We start from the raw sequence: 12,331 nt of genomic DNA on the forward strand, positions 1-12,331 counted from the left end.
CCAGGGCAGAGTTTGTTTTTGTCCTGACCCTTCCCTCCCTCCCACCTACACCCTTGTGAGACTCTCTCTCCTTATGCAGGAAAAGCCATTAAAAGGTTCTTAGTTATCTGGGGCTGTGTTCTATTTGCTAACACCACCCTCATGTTTTATCGAGCACCAGTCCCCCACCCTCCTCACACTCCTTGCGGCTCAGTACTAAGTGTGTTTTCGGAGATTTTGACTCCCAAACACCTAAACTCAGTGATTCACCTGGGTGCTGACATTTGCTGGAAGCACATTGCATTGAACTACACTTGTGTTGTGAGATGTGGTTGATATCTTCAGATAAATCATCTCCCTACTGCAGCCCGACCTGAGCTCTGTGCGTGTGTGTGCATGAAGTCTCTGATAAGGTGGTTACTGACAAAATGTCGAGTGGAAATTCCCCCACCCTCCACAACCCAAATTTTGAGCCACTCCATGGAGTACCTGCCCTGTGTGGTGTAACAGTTTCAGGAGGTGCCTCCCTGCCACCTTTACAAGGAATGGGTGATAAACACCAACCATAGCTTGGCAATGAGTAAGCAGGAGTGTTGAGCTGTAGTGAGATGATCTGTACGGCCTCCTGAATTGGGAATGCCCTGAAGGGAAACCTCCCTCTTGCTAATCCACAGGCTTCGACAAGTTCAACGCTATCGACTTCAGCGGCACCTTCTACGTCAACACGGACCGCGATGATGACTATGCCGGGTTTGTGTTCGGTTACCAGTCCAGCAGCCGGTTTTATGTGGTGATGTGGAAGCAGGTCACCCAGACCTACTGGGAGGAGAAGCCATCCAGGGCTCACGGTTACGCTGGCGTTTCCCTGAAGGTGGTGAACTCCACCACAGGTCGCGGAGAGCACCTGCGTAATGCGCTGTGGCACACCGGCAACACCCCCGGCCAGGTAAGGACCGCACAGGGACGTTAGACTGTCACCATCAGACTCGTGCCTCCCTTTACACACCAGCTCTGCCTGAGCAGGAAATTGCTTTGCATTGAATGTACAGAAAGAGGTCATTAGGCCCCTTGGGCCCACCTCTGTGGCTGTCCCTACACCATACAGACTGCAGCAAAAAGGGAACTCCCTACCATCTTCAGGGCACACAGGAACGGACGATAAATACTGGCCTGGTGATGCCAACTTCCTGTGAAAGAGTCATAACAAAAACAGGTCTTTATGCACAACACGAGCACCTTTCCACCTTGCAGCAGCTAATCCTGTCTACATATCCTTCCATTCTGTTCCTTCACCAACTCACATACCACTGACCTCACTGTCTCCCTGGTGGCTGTGGTTCCATCTTTCAGTTATGCTCTGTGACTGTGTTTCTCCTGAATTCCTCTTTGGGTTTATTGTTTATTGAGACCCTTGGTTTCAAATTTCTCCACAAGTCTGCTTGACCCCAAGCAAACCACTTTCAGGCCACCCTTCAATATTCCCATTGGTGAAGGAAAGAGGCTCGGTTCATTGGTCAGGGCCAATTCTGGGAAGTTTGTGAGCAGCGTTTGCTTCATGTGACTATTTCCTGGTCTTTGTCCATAAATCAAACTCTCAGGGAATGTGAATGGCAGGCAGGCTCACTGAAGGACTACAAATGAGAGGAAGCAAAGGAACTGTTTTGTATAAAGTCCTGTTTAGACCCTGCAGTACTTCACTTGTGTCTGTGTGTGTATGTCTGTGTCTGTGTGCGTGGGTCACTGTGTGTGTCTGTGTGTTGTGGGTGAAGTCCAGTACGCATTTGTTTAATCATAGACTAGGAACTTTGAATCGTTTGCTGTTTATAAGTCAGAAGGAAATCATTTCCCATCATGTCTGTGCTGGCTGTTTGCAGCTGCTAGCCTATTTCCCCACCTGTTCCCATAGCCCTGCTTTTTTATATTTTGGGTTCTGGTCCCATTCCCTTTTTTGAAAGGCATGTTTCCCTCTCCATCGCAGTCAGAGTGGTTTTCCACACCCTAACCACTCGCTCTGTGAACAAGTTCATCCTCCTACCACCATTGCTCCTTTTCCCAATCACCTTCAATATCCTCTGGTTCTTAATCCTTCCTCCAGTGGGAATAATTTCTCTCTGCTCTGTCCAGATTCTGAAAAGTTAGAACGAAAGTCCCCTTGACCTTCTCTGAGAAGAACAGCCCCAACTTCCCTATCCACAGAACTGAAGCCCCTTGCCCCCAAGTTCTTTATGTAGCCTTTTTAACACTATCCCCAATGCTGTCTGTCTTATTAACTACCACTTCATCTGCCCTACCACATCAGTGTTTTGTTCACCATATAATTCCAGGTCCTTTTGTTTCTGAAACTTTTTAGGATTGTACTCTTTCTATTGTCTTTTTTCATCCTTCCTATCAAACTGAATCACTTTATACATCTCTGCAGTGAATGTCACCAATACCTCCCTATCCACACGCTCTCAACGTATTATCACTGCCCTCCACAAACTTCATACTTTGCATGAGTTCTGAATCATTTATTTTGAAATTGTACCCTGCACACCCACATCTAGATCGGTTATTTTTTCTTTCAAGACAAGAAGTGGTCCTAGTATTGACTCCTTTGAACCCCAGTGTGTAGTCAGTCTGAAAAAAATCACCTTTACTGTATCCGTGCTGCCTCGGGCCCTTCCATTTTCACAGGGTGAAAGCAGGAGGAAAGAGAAGGTAGCTAGCCTGGTCTCCTGACCATCTGAAGGGGCAACACCATGAAAGGACAGTCAGTTATAGGGACGTGGAGAGGCATGCCTGAGCTCTGGCTAAAAGGAGCAACTATAGTCTGGCCTTTGGGACATGAGAGAGACCGAGACAAAACAGAGAATGTCAGAGCAGCCAGTTCATGTATGTTTCAGGAACAGACGTGGCTTTCCTGAGACTAATTTCCATGGACCGGTGCTCTATATCTGATTGAAGAGATACTGCCTAGACCAAAGATGCACCTTGATGCCTCTTACTTTAGCCCTGATGACTGAGGACCTGAGCTGATGTTGCCCAGTATCTTCCAGCTCTCGTGCCATCATCATCAGAAGCTTCTGCCTTCACCCAGCCCAAGGCAGGAGGAGTTTTGGGGCTGTGAGTGGAATGGGTCCAGGGGTCTATCTGAGTGTGAAACCTGTTCCAATCACTCATCACTCCCCTCGACCCCTGATGGGTGCTGATTTTACTTGTTTCTTCCATGGTCTGGTAGTGTCTCAATTATAGGATTCTAAGTTTTGTTTTCAACTCTCTCTCAGGCCTCACCTCTGCCCAACTCTGTCACCTCTTCCAGCTCCACAAACCTTTGAGATCTCTGCAGTTGTTTAATTCTGCCGACCTTAGCTCCCCCAATTTTAATCACCTGTATTAGCTTTGTCTGCCAAAATCCCGAGCTGTACAATCCCCTTCCAAATGTCTGTCTTTGCCCGTTTCTCGCACTTTTTGTATGGCTCATACTATCTCTCATGTGCGCTTCAATCTCGTGTCTGCTCTGTCTCTCTATCTCATGCGCACTGTCTCTATCTCTCACATATTCGCTCTCTCTATCTCTTGCATGCTCTCTCTCACACTTGTGCTGTCTCTTATTTACTCACTCTCTCTACTTCTTGTTTGCTATTTCTGTTGGTCTTTCACTCACCCTTTCTATTGCTCACTCGCTCCCTCTGTCTCTTGTTCATTCTGTCTCACCTTGGGACGTTTCTGTGTTAAAGGTGTTAAAGGTGCTTAGCGGTCTTCCACTTAAGAGATGAGGAGGAACTTGTACTCTCAGAGGGTTGTACATCTTTGGAATTCTGTTCGGCAGATCGTGGCGGAGGATTGTCACTGCACATGTTTAAGACCGAGTTAGATTTTTGATCAGTTGAGGGTTTCGACGTTTAAGGGGACAGACAGGGAGGTGAGTTGAGGCCACAGTCTTATCAAATTGTGAAGGAGGCTGAAGAGACTGAATGGCCTACTCTAGTTCCCAGTTCGTTTTGAGTCATCAAGGGAGACAACCAGATGGTGTAGGACTGATGCCAGACTGGGTAAGGAAGGGCCAACTCCCTCAACGAATTGGATTTTTATGACAAGCCAGCAGATGTCTCGATCATTCATCTGGTGCCAACCCACAGGTTATGTCATGTACTAAACTTAGCACCAGACATTGGCATCAAGGTGGGATTTGAAGCCATGACATCTGGGTTTGTAAAATTGCTGAGCTCCCATAGCCTTCGCTCCAACCCAAACTCTAAGCTGAGTTAGCAGTAATGATCTTCCCTCACCTCATATTGGCAAGGGGTTTTACCAGTTTCCCTAGAAAGCTCGTGATTGTGGTCAGTGTTAGCTGTGGGAAGTGTAGGATTGGCTGCAATCTATTTTTGATAGGCATGTTTATAAAGGGATATGGAGCTAAGGCAGGTACATAGCATAAAGATACCCATCAGCCATCATCTATAGAATGGCTGATAAGTTGTTAACATCGAAGAAACTGAACCTGAACCTTAGTAAAAGAATACTGAGGTAATAGACAGTGTTATCTGCATTCTTTCCATCAAACTGTCGGTAAGCCAAAGGCTTATTTGAAATGTGGGAGGAACAGGGGCATGTTCCACATATCCACAGCCTAATGAGGAGAAAAGGGTAAACTAGTGCATAACGTTGAAGTCAGGAAGGTCAGACCATTGAAGTAAACAATAGATTTACTAATTGAAAGGAAAGATCAACAAATACTGGAGGAGAAGGAACCATAGAAAATAGGAACAGGCGTAGGCCATTCAGCCCTTCAAGCCTGCTGCTCCATTCAATATGATCATGGCTGACCATCCAACTCAGTCCCCTGTTCCCACTTCCTCCGCATAACCTTTGATCCCTGTAGTGATTGGAACCAGGTGGACCTTGTTGACTAAGAGATCCTTGATTGGCCCAGGTTAACAACCTCAATCAGGAAAACCTAAGCTGAGCAACAGGGGATTAAGTAAATCAAGAGCAACTTGGTGATGGGATACCAGTTATTTCACTCCTGGATTACCTGCTACACGTGGGTGCTAGCTTTCTATGTTTTGTGGACAGATATCTCCAAGGCCCATTGTGTTGCATCTTTCTTTTGTTCTCCCGTCCAAATGAATAACTTCACATTTTTCCACATTATAATCCATTTGCTAACTTCTAGCCCACTTACTTAATGTATCAATACCTCTGTAAACTGGTGTGTCCCTCTCACAACGTGCCTTTTCACCTATTTTTCTGTTGTCTGCAAATGTGGCTGCAGTATACTTCCTGCCTCCAAGTCATTAATGTACCTTGTAAACAGTTGCAGTCCCAGCACTGATCCGTGTGGAACCAAAAGGTATAAACAGGAGATTCAGAATCTCCTCGGTTCAGGGGACTGACTCTGAGCTGGCTGGTCACAGCCATGTACTGTGCACAAATGTATAAAGGGTGACTTAGTGATGGGATACTGGCCTTTGTGCAGTTATTTCAATTCCCTTAGCCCCAAGAAGTAGATGTAACTCTTTTATGAAGACATTCAATGTTTTGGCCTCAACTGTTTCCTGTGGCAGAGAATTCCACAGGCTCCCCACTATCTGGGTGAAGAAGGTTCTGCTCATCTCAGTCCCAAATGGCCGACCCCATATCCTCAGACTGTGACCCTCAGTTCTGAAATCCCCAGACAAGAGAGAAGTAGATGAGGATAGAATGTACTGGGTACAGTGATTTATGTGGGTGTGTAAGGATGGACCGAAGTGAAGATCCGCCAATCTTTTCGGGAGAAGAATGAGCTGACCAATAAATTTTGTGAATCATAGGAAGAAAGGAAATCGGAGCAAGATTAGGCCACTTTGGCCCATCGAGCCTGCGCAACTATTCAACGGGATCATGGCTGATTATCTACGGCCATGTTACTTTCTTCCCTGGTGTTATTAGTGTCCAGAAATACATTGAATTCTGCCTTCAAGTGCGAATCTCTTTATGTTTCAGGTACGAACATTATGGCATGATCCCAAGAATATTGGCTGGAAGGATTATACTGCCTACAGGTGGCACTTAATCCACAGACCCAAGACAGGCTTCATCAGGTAAGTCACACAGTATCCCCACACAAATACAGTGGGTGTCCAAACACACCTGGGGGCTCAGGTGCATAGGTCTGTAAAATGGCACAGACTGGCACAGAATATAATCAAGTCAGCTAATGGAACACAGCCCTTTATATCTAGTGGACTGAAGTATAAGGATACAGAAGTTATGCTGCAGTTATACAAAATCCTGGTTAGACCCCCACTTGGAGCACCGTGAGCAGATCTGGGCACCACACCTTAGGAAGGATATACTGGCCTTGGAGGGAGTACAACATAGGTTTACAAGAATAATACCTGGATTTCAGAGGTTAAGTTATAAAGGGTGATTGTACAATTCAGGCCTGTTTTGCCTAGAATTTAGGAGGTTAAGGGGTGCTCTGTTCGAAGTCTTCATCGTATTGGGGAGTCCTAAACTTGAGGGTATAGGTTTAAGGTGAAAGGGGAAATATTAAAAATGGACCTGATGGATATCTTTTTCATGCACATTCTGGTGCGTGTATGGAGCGAGCTGCCAGAGGAAGTGGTGGAGGCTGGTACAATTACAACATTTAAAAGGCATCTAGATGGGTATATGAATGGAAAGGGTTTGGAGGGATATGGGCCAGATGCTGGCAAATGGGACTAGATTAATTTCAGACACCAGGTCGACATGGTTGAGTTGGACCAAAAGGTCTGCTTTGATGCTGTTTAACTCTGATTCTACGACTACAGGAAAAGGCAGGGTAGATAAAGATAAACTATTTCCACTAGTTGGGGATTCTAGAACTATGGCAATAGTCTGAGAAGTAGGGTCAGACCATTCAGGAGAGATGCTTCCACACTCAAAGGGTGGGAGAGGTTTGGAACTCTCTTCCACAAATGGCAGCGGATGCCAGATCAGTTGCTAATTTTAAATCTGAGAAAGATCATTCTTTTGTAATGAAAAGGCGTTAAGGGAGATGCACCAAAGCAGGTCTACAGAGGCAGGCGACCGAGCAGCCATGATCTCATTGAATGGTGGAACAGGCTTGTGGGGCAGAATGGCCTACTCCTGTTCCTAAGTTTCTTTAAATGATGGCAAATCCTGCAGTCATCTAGAACCCTTCGTCCTGGAGAAATAACACAGAGACTGCCTACAGTTGGAAATTCCACTCTGCTGGGATGGGAAAAGCCTTGGCTGGTCTGACCTATCATTTTGTTTTGAACAGCAATATTGCCAGGCAGCAAGAGAGAGGATCCAGAGGTTTTTCAAATATAAATGATCAATTCATGGCATGTGGGCACTTTAATTTGCTCTGGAGAAAATGGTGATGAGCTGTCTTCTAAAAGCATTGCAATCTTTGGGGTGTAGGTTCACCAGCAAGGTGTTTGGGATAGAGCTCATAGAACCCCACAGGTGAGAAACAGGCCATTTAGCCCTACAGGTCCACACTGATACTCTAAAGAGCATCCCGCACAGACCCATCCCCCTACATGTGCATTTAATGCACTGAACCTAAACATCCTTGAGCACTATGGGCAATTTAGCATGGCCAATCCATCCAACTTGCATATCTTTGGACTGTGGGAGGAAACCTACACAGACACAGAGAGAACATGCTAACTCTGCACAGTTAAATCGAACCTGGGTCCCTGGTGCTGTTAGGCAGCTGTGCTAACTACTGAGCCACCATGCCTCCCAAAGGTTCTGGGATTTTGACCCAGTGATAGTGAAGGAACAGTGATATATTTCCAAGTCAGAATGAAGGGGAGCTTGCAGGTGATGGTGGTGTTCCCATCTGCTGCCCTTGACCTATAAAGTGGTGGAGGTAGAGGCTGCAGATTTGGAAGTTGCTGTCGGAGAAGCATAGGTGAGTTTCTGTAGTGCATTGTGAAAATGGTACACGCTGCTGCTACTGTAGTCAATGATGAAGGGAGTGAATATTGAAGGTGGTGGATGGGGTCCTGATCAAGCAAGCTGCTTTGTCCTGGATGGTGTCAAGCTTCTTGAGTGTTGATGGAGCTGCACTCATCCAGGCAAATGGGGAGTATTCCATCACACTCCTGACTTGTGCCTTGTAGGTGGTCAGGCTTTGGGGAGTTGGGGCAGGAGTTACATACTACAGAACTCCTAGACGCTGACCCCTTCTTGGAGCCACAGTATTTATACAAAGTGTTAAAGTGCCATCAGAGACAAAGACCTTCAGTTACATAGACAGACTGCAGAAGTTGGGGCTGTTGTCCTTAGAGCTCACAAGATGAGATCTGAGAGAGTCGTTAAAAGGTATAACAGCCATTGATTCGCTGATAGACTCAGAATGGTTACAACTCAGAATGAGGCCTTCGCCCACTGTGTCTCTCCTGGCTGTCTGTAAGAGAGATAATGTTTCAGGGGCGTCGGTTCAAATCCCACATGGCAGATGGTGGCATTTGAACTCAGCTTTTGAAAAATCAAATCCAATGGGAACCGTACAGCTACCATTAATTGGATTCACTAATGTCCTTTAAGGAAGGAAATCTGCCACCTTACCCCTGGTCTGACCCACATGTGACTCCATGTACAAGACTGTCTTGTATCAGTATGACTGACCCAAAATCAGTTCTAAGCTTCAGAAACACGACCATCCCGCCGTGGAGGATAGGGTGACCCCCAGCCCCCTCCATTCTGCCTTTAATGAAGGTCCCAGGGTATATCTTTGTGGGGATACTCTGTTCCAACTGAAAATCCTTCATATAGGACTTGAAGAGGTCAGCAGGGTATATGTGTTCATAAGGCCATTAGATGTAGGAGCAGAAGTAGGCCATTCTGCCCATAAAGACCCAACCTCAACAGCCCTCTGTGGTAAAGAATTCCACAGATTCACTATCCTCTGAGACAAGAAATTCTTCTTCATCTCTGTCTTAAATGTGTGACCCTTTATTCTGAGATTCTGCACTTTCGCCTTAGACTCTCCCACAAGGGGAAACAACCTCTCCGCATCTACCTTGTCAAGTCCTCTAAGAATCATGTATATTTGTTAAGATCTCCTCTCATTCTTCTCAAGCCCAACGAGTACAGACCCAATGTACTTAACATCTCTTCATAAGGCAGTTCCTTTATACCTGCTCTCAGTCTGATTAACCTTCTCTGGACTGCCTCCAGCACCAGTATATCTGAAGCTAAGTAGTGAAGTCAAGGCAAGGGTTTCAGCAGTAGCTGAGCCAGGAGAGAAGTCTGGAGATGTTACGAGGTGGAAGTGGGCTGCCTTTATGATGACGGGAATGAGGTTAGAAGTTCATCGCTGAATCAAATGTGACACCAAGGTTGGAGACAGATTGTCCCAGTGAGAGGCAGATAGTTATGCAAGTTCTTTTAGGAGTAGGCCATTCGGCCCATCAGCCCTGTTCTTCATTCAATAGGATCGTGGCTGAACCGACATTCCTCATGACCACTTTCCTGCCCTTTTTCCCCATAATCCTTGATTTCTCGACTGATCAAGAATCTATCTCTCTCAGCCTTAAATGTACGCAAGGGCTCTGCCCCCACAGCTCTCTGTGGCAAAGAGTTCCAAAGACTCTCAACCCTCAAAAGACATTCCTCCTCATTTCAGTCTTAAATTGGAGCCCCTTTATTCTGAGACTATGCCCTCTGGGCCTAGATTCTCCCATGAGGGGAAGCATCCTTTCAGCATTTACCCTGTCAGGCCCTTTAAGAATTCTGTATGTTTCAGTGAGATCACCTCTCATTCTTCTATACTCCAGTGAGTAGAGTCCTAACGTGTTTGGCTTTGCCAATAAGACAATCCATCCAGACCAGGGATCATCCTAGTGAACCTTCTCTGAACTGCTTTCAATTAAATAATGTCTTTCCTTTCAGTAAGGGGACCAAAACTGCTCACAGTGCTCCAGATGTGGTCTCACCAGAAACATATACAGTTGCAGTAAGATTTCCCTACAGTTACACTCCAAACCCCTAGAAATAAGGACCCACATTCCATTATCCTTCCTGATTGCCTGCAGTTTCTGTGTGCTAGCTTTCTGTGTTTCATGCACAAATGTACCTTTCTTCCGTACTGAACCCCTGATAGTCATACAGAGATCTTTAGTTGCTATTTTCCTGGAGGTGTTCACTGATTGAGTTTCACTTGGTTGACACCTCTATTGAAACTGAAGACAGAAGAATCTCTAAGGAATGCAATAAATCCCATCACACCACAGCTCCCTTTCAACGCCAAAATTTCCAAGGTGAACAGTGAGCATTTTAGTCAGAGCCCAGAAAATACGCATGTTGAGTTATTACTATTTGATTCAAAAGCATTTTGAAATCTGAAACCATTCAATAAAGAAGGAAACATGTGAAGAACAAAGTGAAAATCTGACTGAAATACTTCTGTCTCCCTTTACAACCATCCTTAAGATCTGCTTCTTGTATCAAACTAATGGCAAACTGCCCTAATGTCTCACTATATGGCTTGGTGTCAAATGTTCCTTTCCAACTCTCCTCTGAAGCACCCTGGGGACAGTTTATTATTTTAAGTGTTCCCTAAATCCCAGTTGGCTTCACATACCGAATGTGTCACTATGACACACAGTTCACCAAAGCAGAGAAATTCCTGCTTGTTGACCATTTCCTGACTTCTTGCAGAGAAATTACAAACTTCCAATATTTAGAAATTGATCTTTAAAGTATTGGTACGTCAGTCTAGTCGACCATTCAGTTAAATTCAAAAACGCTACTCACAGGACAAAAACAGAAGTTGCTGGAAAAGCTCAGCAGGTCTGGCAGCATCAGTGAAGAAAAATATTGGAGTTAACGTTTCGGGTCCGGTGACCCTTCCTCAGAACCGCTCACAATGATCTCTGCATGGGCAATTAGGGATGGGCAATAAATGATGGCACAGATAGTGACACCCATTTCCCCTGAATGAAGGAAAAGGTAAACTTTTATTGGATTTTAATGCCATTTCCAATAAACTAGTCTCCATTGATGGTGACAAAGTGGTGTTATTCAAATACACTGAGGGTGAGTTTTCAAAGTATGCTTTGGAAGTCGACTTTCGTCACTTAGGGGACTAGGTTCACCTCCGTATAACCCAGCCTAAACCTAGATCACAAACTGGAATATCTGACAGCAAAACAAGCCAGAAAGGAGTCTGCAGGCTCATCTCTCTCTGAAGAGTGAAGAAGACAATAATTGTCTCTGACTGTGTTAGTGAACAACAGCTCCCACTAAGCTGCTTGGCTCCATAGCCACTGGGGATCTCTGTGTCCATCAGTCAGCATCCTTATGATTGACTTCTGCTTCTGGAGCTCCTGGAGCAGCCAAAAGAATTGCAGGGAACGCCGTTGGTGAACTTTACAAGTGTTCAGGGCAAGCATTGTCTTTAAACAAAATGCAGAAATAAAAATGACTGCACTTTACTTTAAATACTGCCTTTAATCTATACATCTGATTTTATGGAGTGTGCCTGTGTGTGTTACATACAGTCATATGATGTGCTCTGAGTTAGAGAAGTTAGTGAGGCATATCTATTTTGAATGTAAACAGTCTAGTACTGTGCCACACTGTTGCTTATGGAATCTGTTCTGATGCGGGTGCATTCATGTTTCATTGACATGTGGTTGCAGTACAATGTGAAATTGATTTCAAGTATCTGACATTTGTGACTGCGGTAAACACCGAATGCTGGAGAAACTCAGCAGGTCTGGCAGTGCCTGTGGAGAGAGGGAGAAACAGAGTTAGCGTTTCGAGTCTGGTGTGATTCTTCTTCAGAACTCTGGGTGCCGCTGCTGTTGGGTACAGATGTTGTCAGACCGGCTATGTTCCTCCAGCATTTTCTATGTTTGTTTCAGATCGCCAGCATTTTGGTTTTCTCCGTGAGTACAGTTTGGTCCATTAGGAGGCATCCTCAGTTCTGCTTCTGTTTCTACAGAGTGGTGGTGTATGAAGGAAAGCAGATCATGGCTGACTCTGGCCCTATCTACGACAAGACGTTAGCTGGTGGACGACTAGGGCTCTTTGTCTTCTCCCAAGAGGCCCTCTACTTCTCTGACCTCAAGTACGAGTGTCGAGGTAAGCCTGCCTGTTGCTCTTTGTCTCTGGGTGTTTTACAGCAGAATAAGTAATGTATGCAGGAGATCCCCGCATACTATGGCACCACTCACAATATATGGTTCCACTCCAATATGATATTAATAGGACCATCTCATTCTTACTGACCCACTCACTGGGTGAAGCAACCTGGACAAAGTTGGGATTACAAGGTGTAGAGCTGGATGAACACAGCAGGCCAAGCAGCATCAGTGGAGCAGGAAGGCTGACGTTTCAGGCCTAGACCCTTCTTCAG

At 45.4% G+C, this 12,331-nt stretch overlaps 1 protein-coding gene across 2 annotated transcripts in view; it reads left to right on the forward strand.

Moving 5' to 3' along the window:
* thbs2a (thrombospondin 2a) overlaps positions 1-12,331 on the forward strand; it is a 66,404-nt gene that overhangs the window by 50,138 nt on the left and 3,935 nt on the right. For both annotated transcript variants that reach the window (XM_048601117.1, XM_020512079.2), the window contains exons 19-21: positions 654-925; positions 5,947-6,044; positions 11,918-12,057. In XM_048601117.1, coding sequence (XP_048457074.1) covers positions 654-925; positions 5,947-6,044; positions 11,918-12,057 — 510 coding nt within the window. The remainder of the gene's footprint in view (positions 1-653; positions 926-5,946; positions 6,045-11,917; positions 12,058-12,331) is intronic.

Source organism: Rhincodon typus, chromosome 9 (genome assembly GCF_021869965.1).
Source record: "Rhincodon typus isolate 14 chromosome 9, sRhiTyp1.1, whole genome shotgun sequence".
In the NCBI taxonomy this organism is placed as follows: domain Eukaryota; kingdom Metazoa; phylum Chordata; class Chondrichthyes; order Orectolobiformes; family Rhincodontidae; genus Rhincodon; species Rhincodon typus.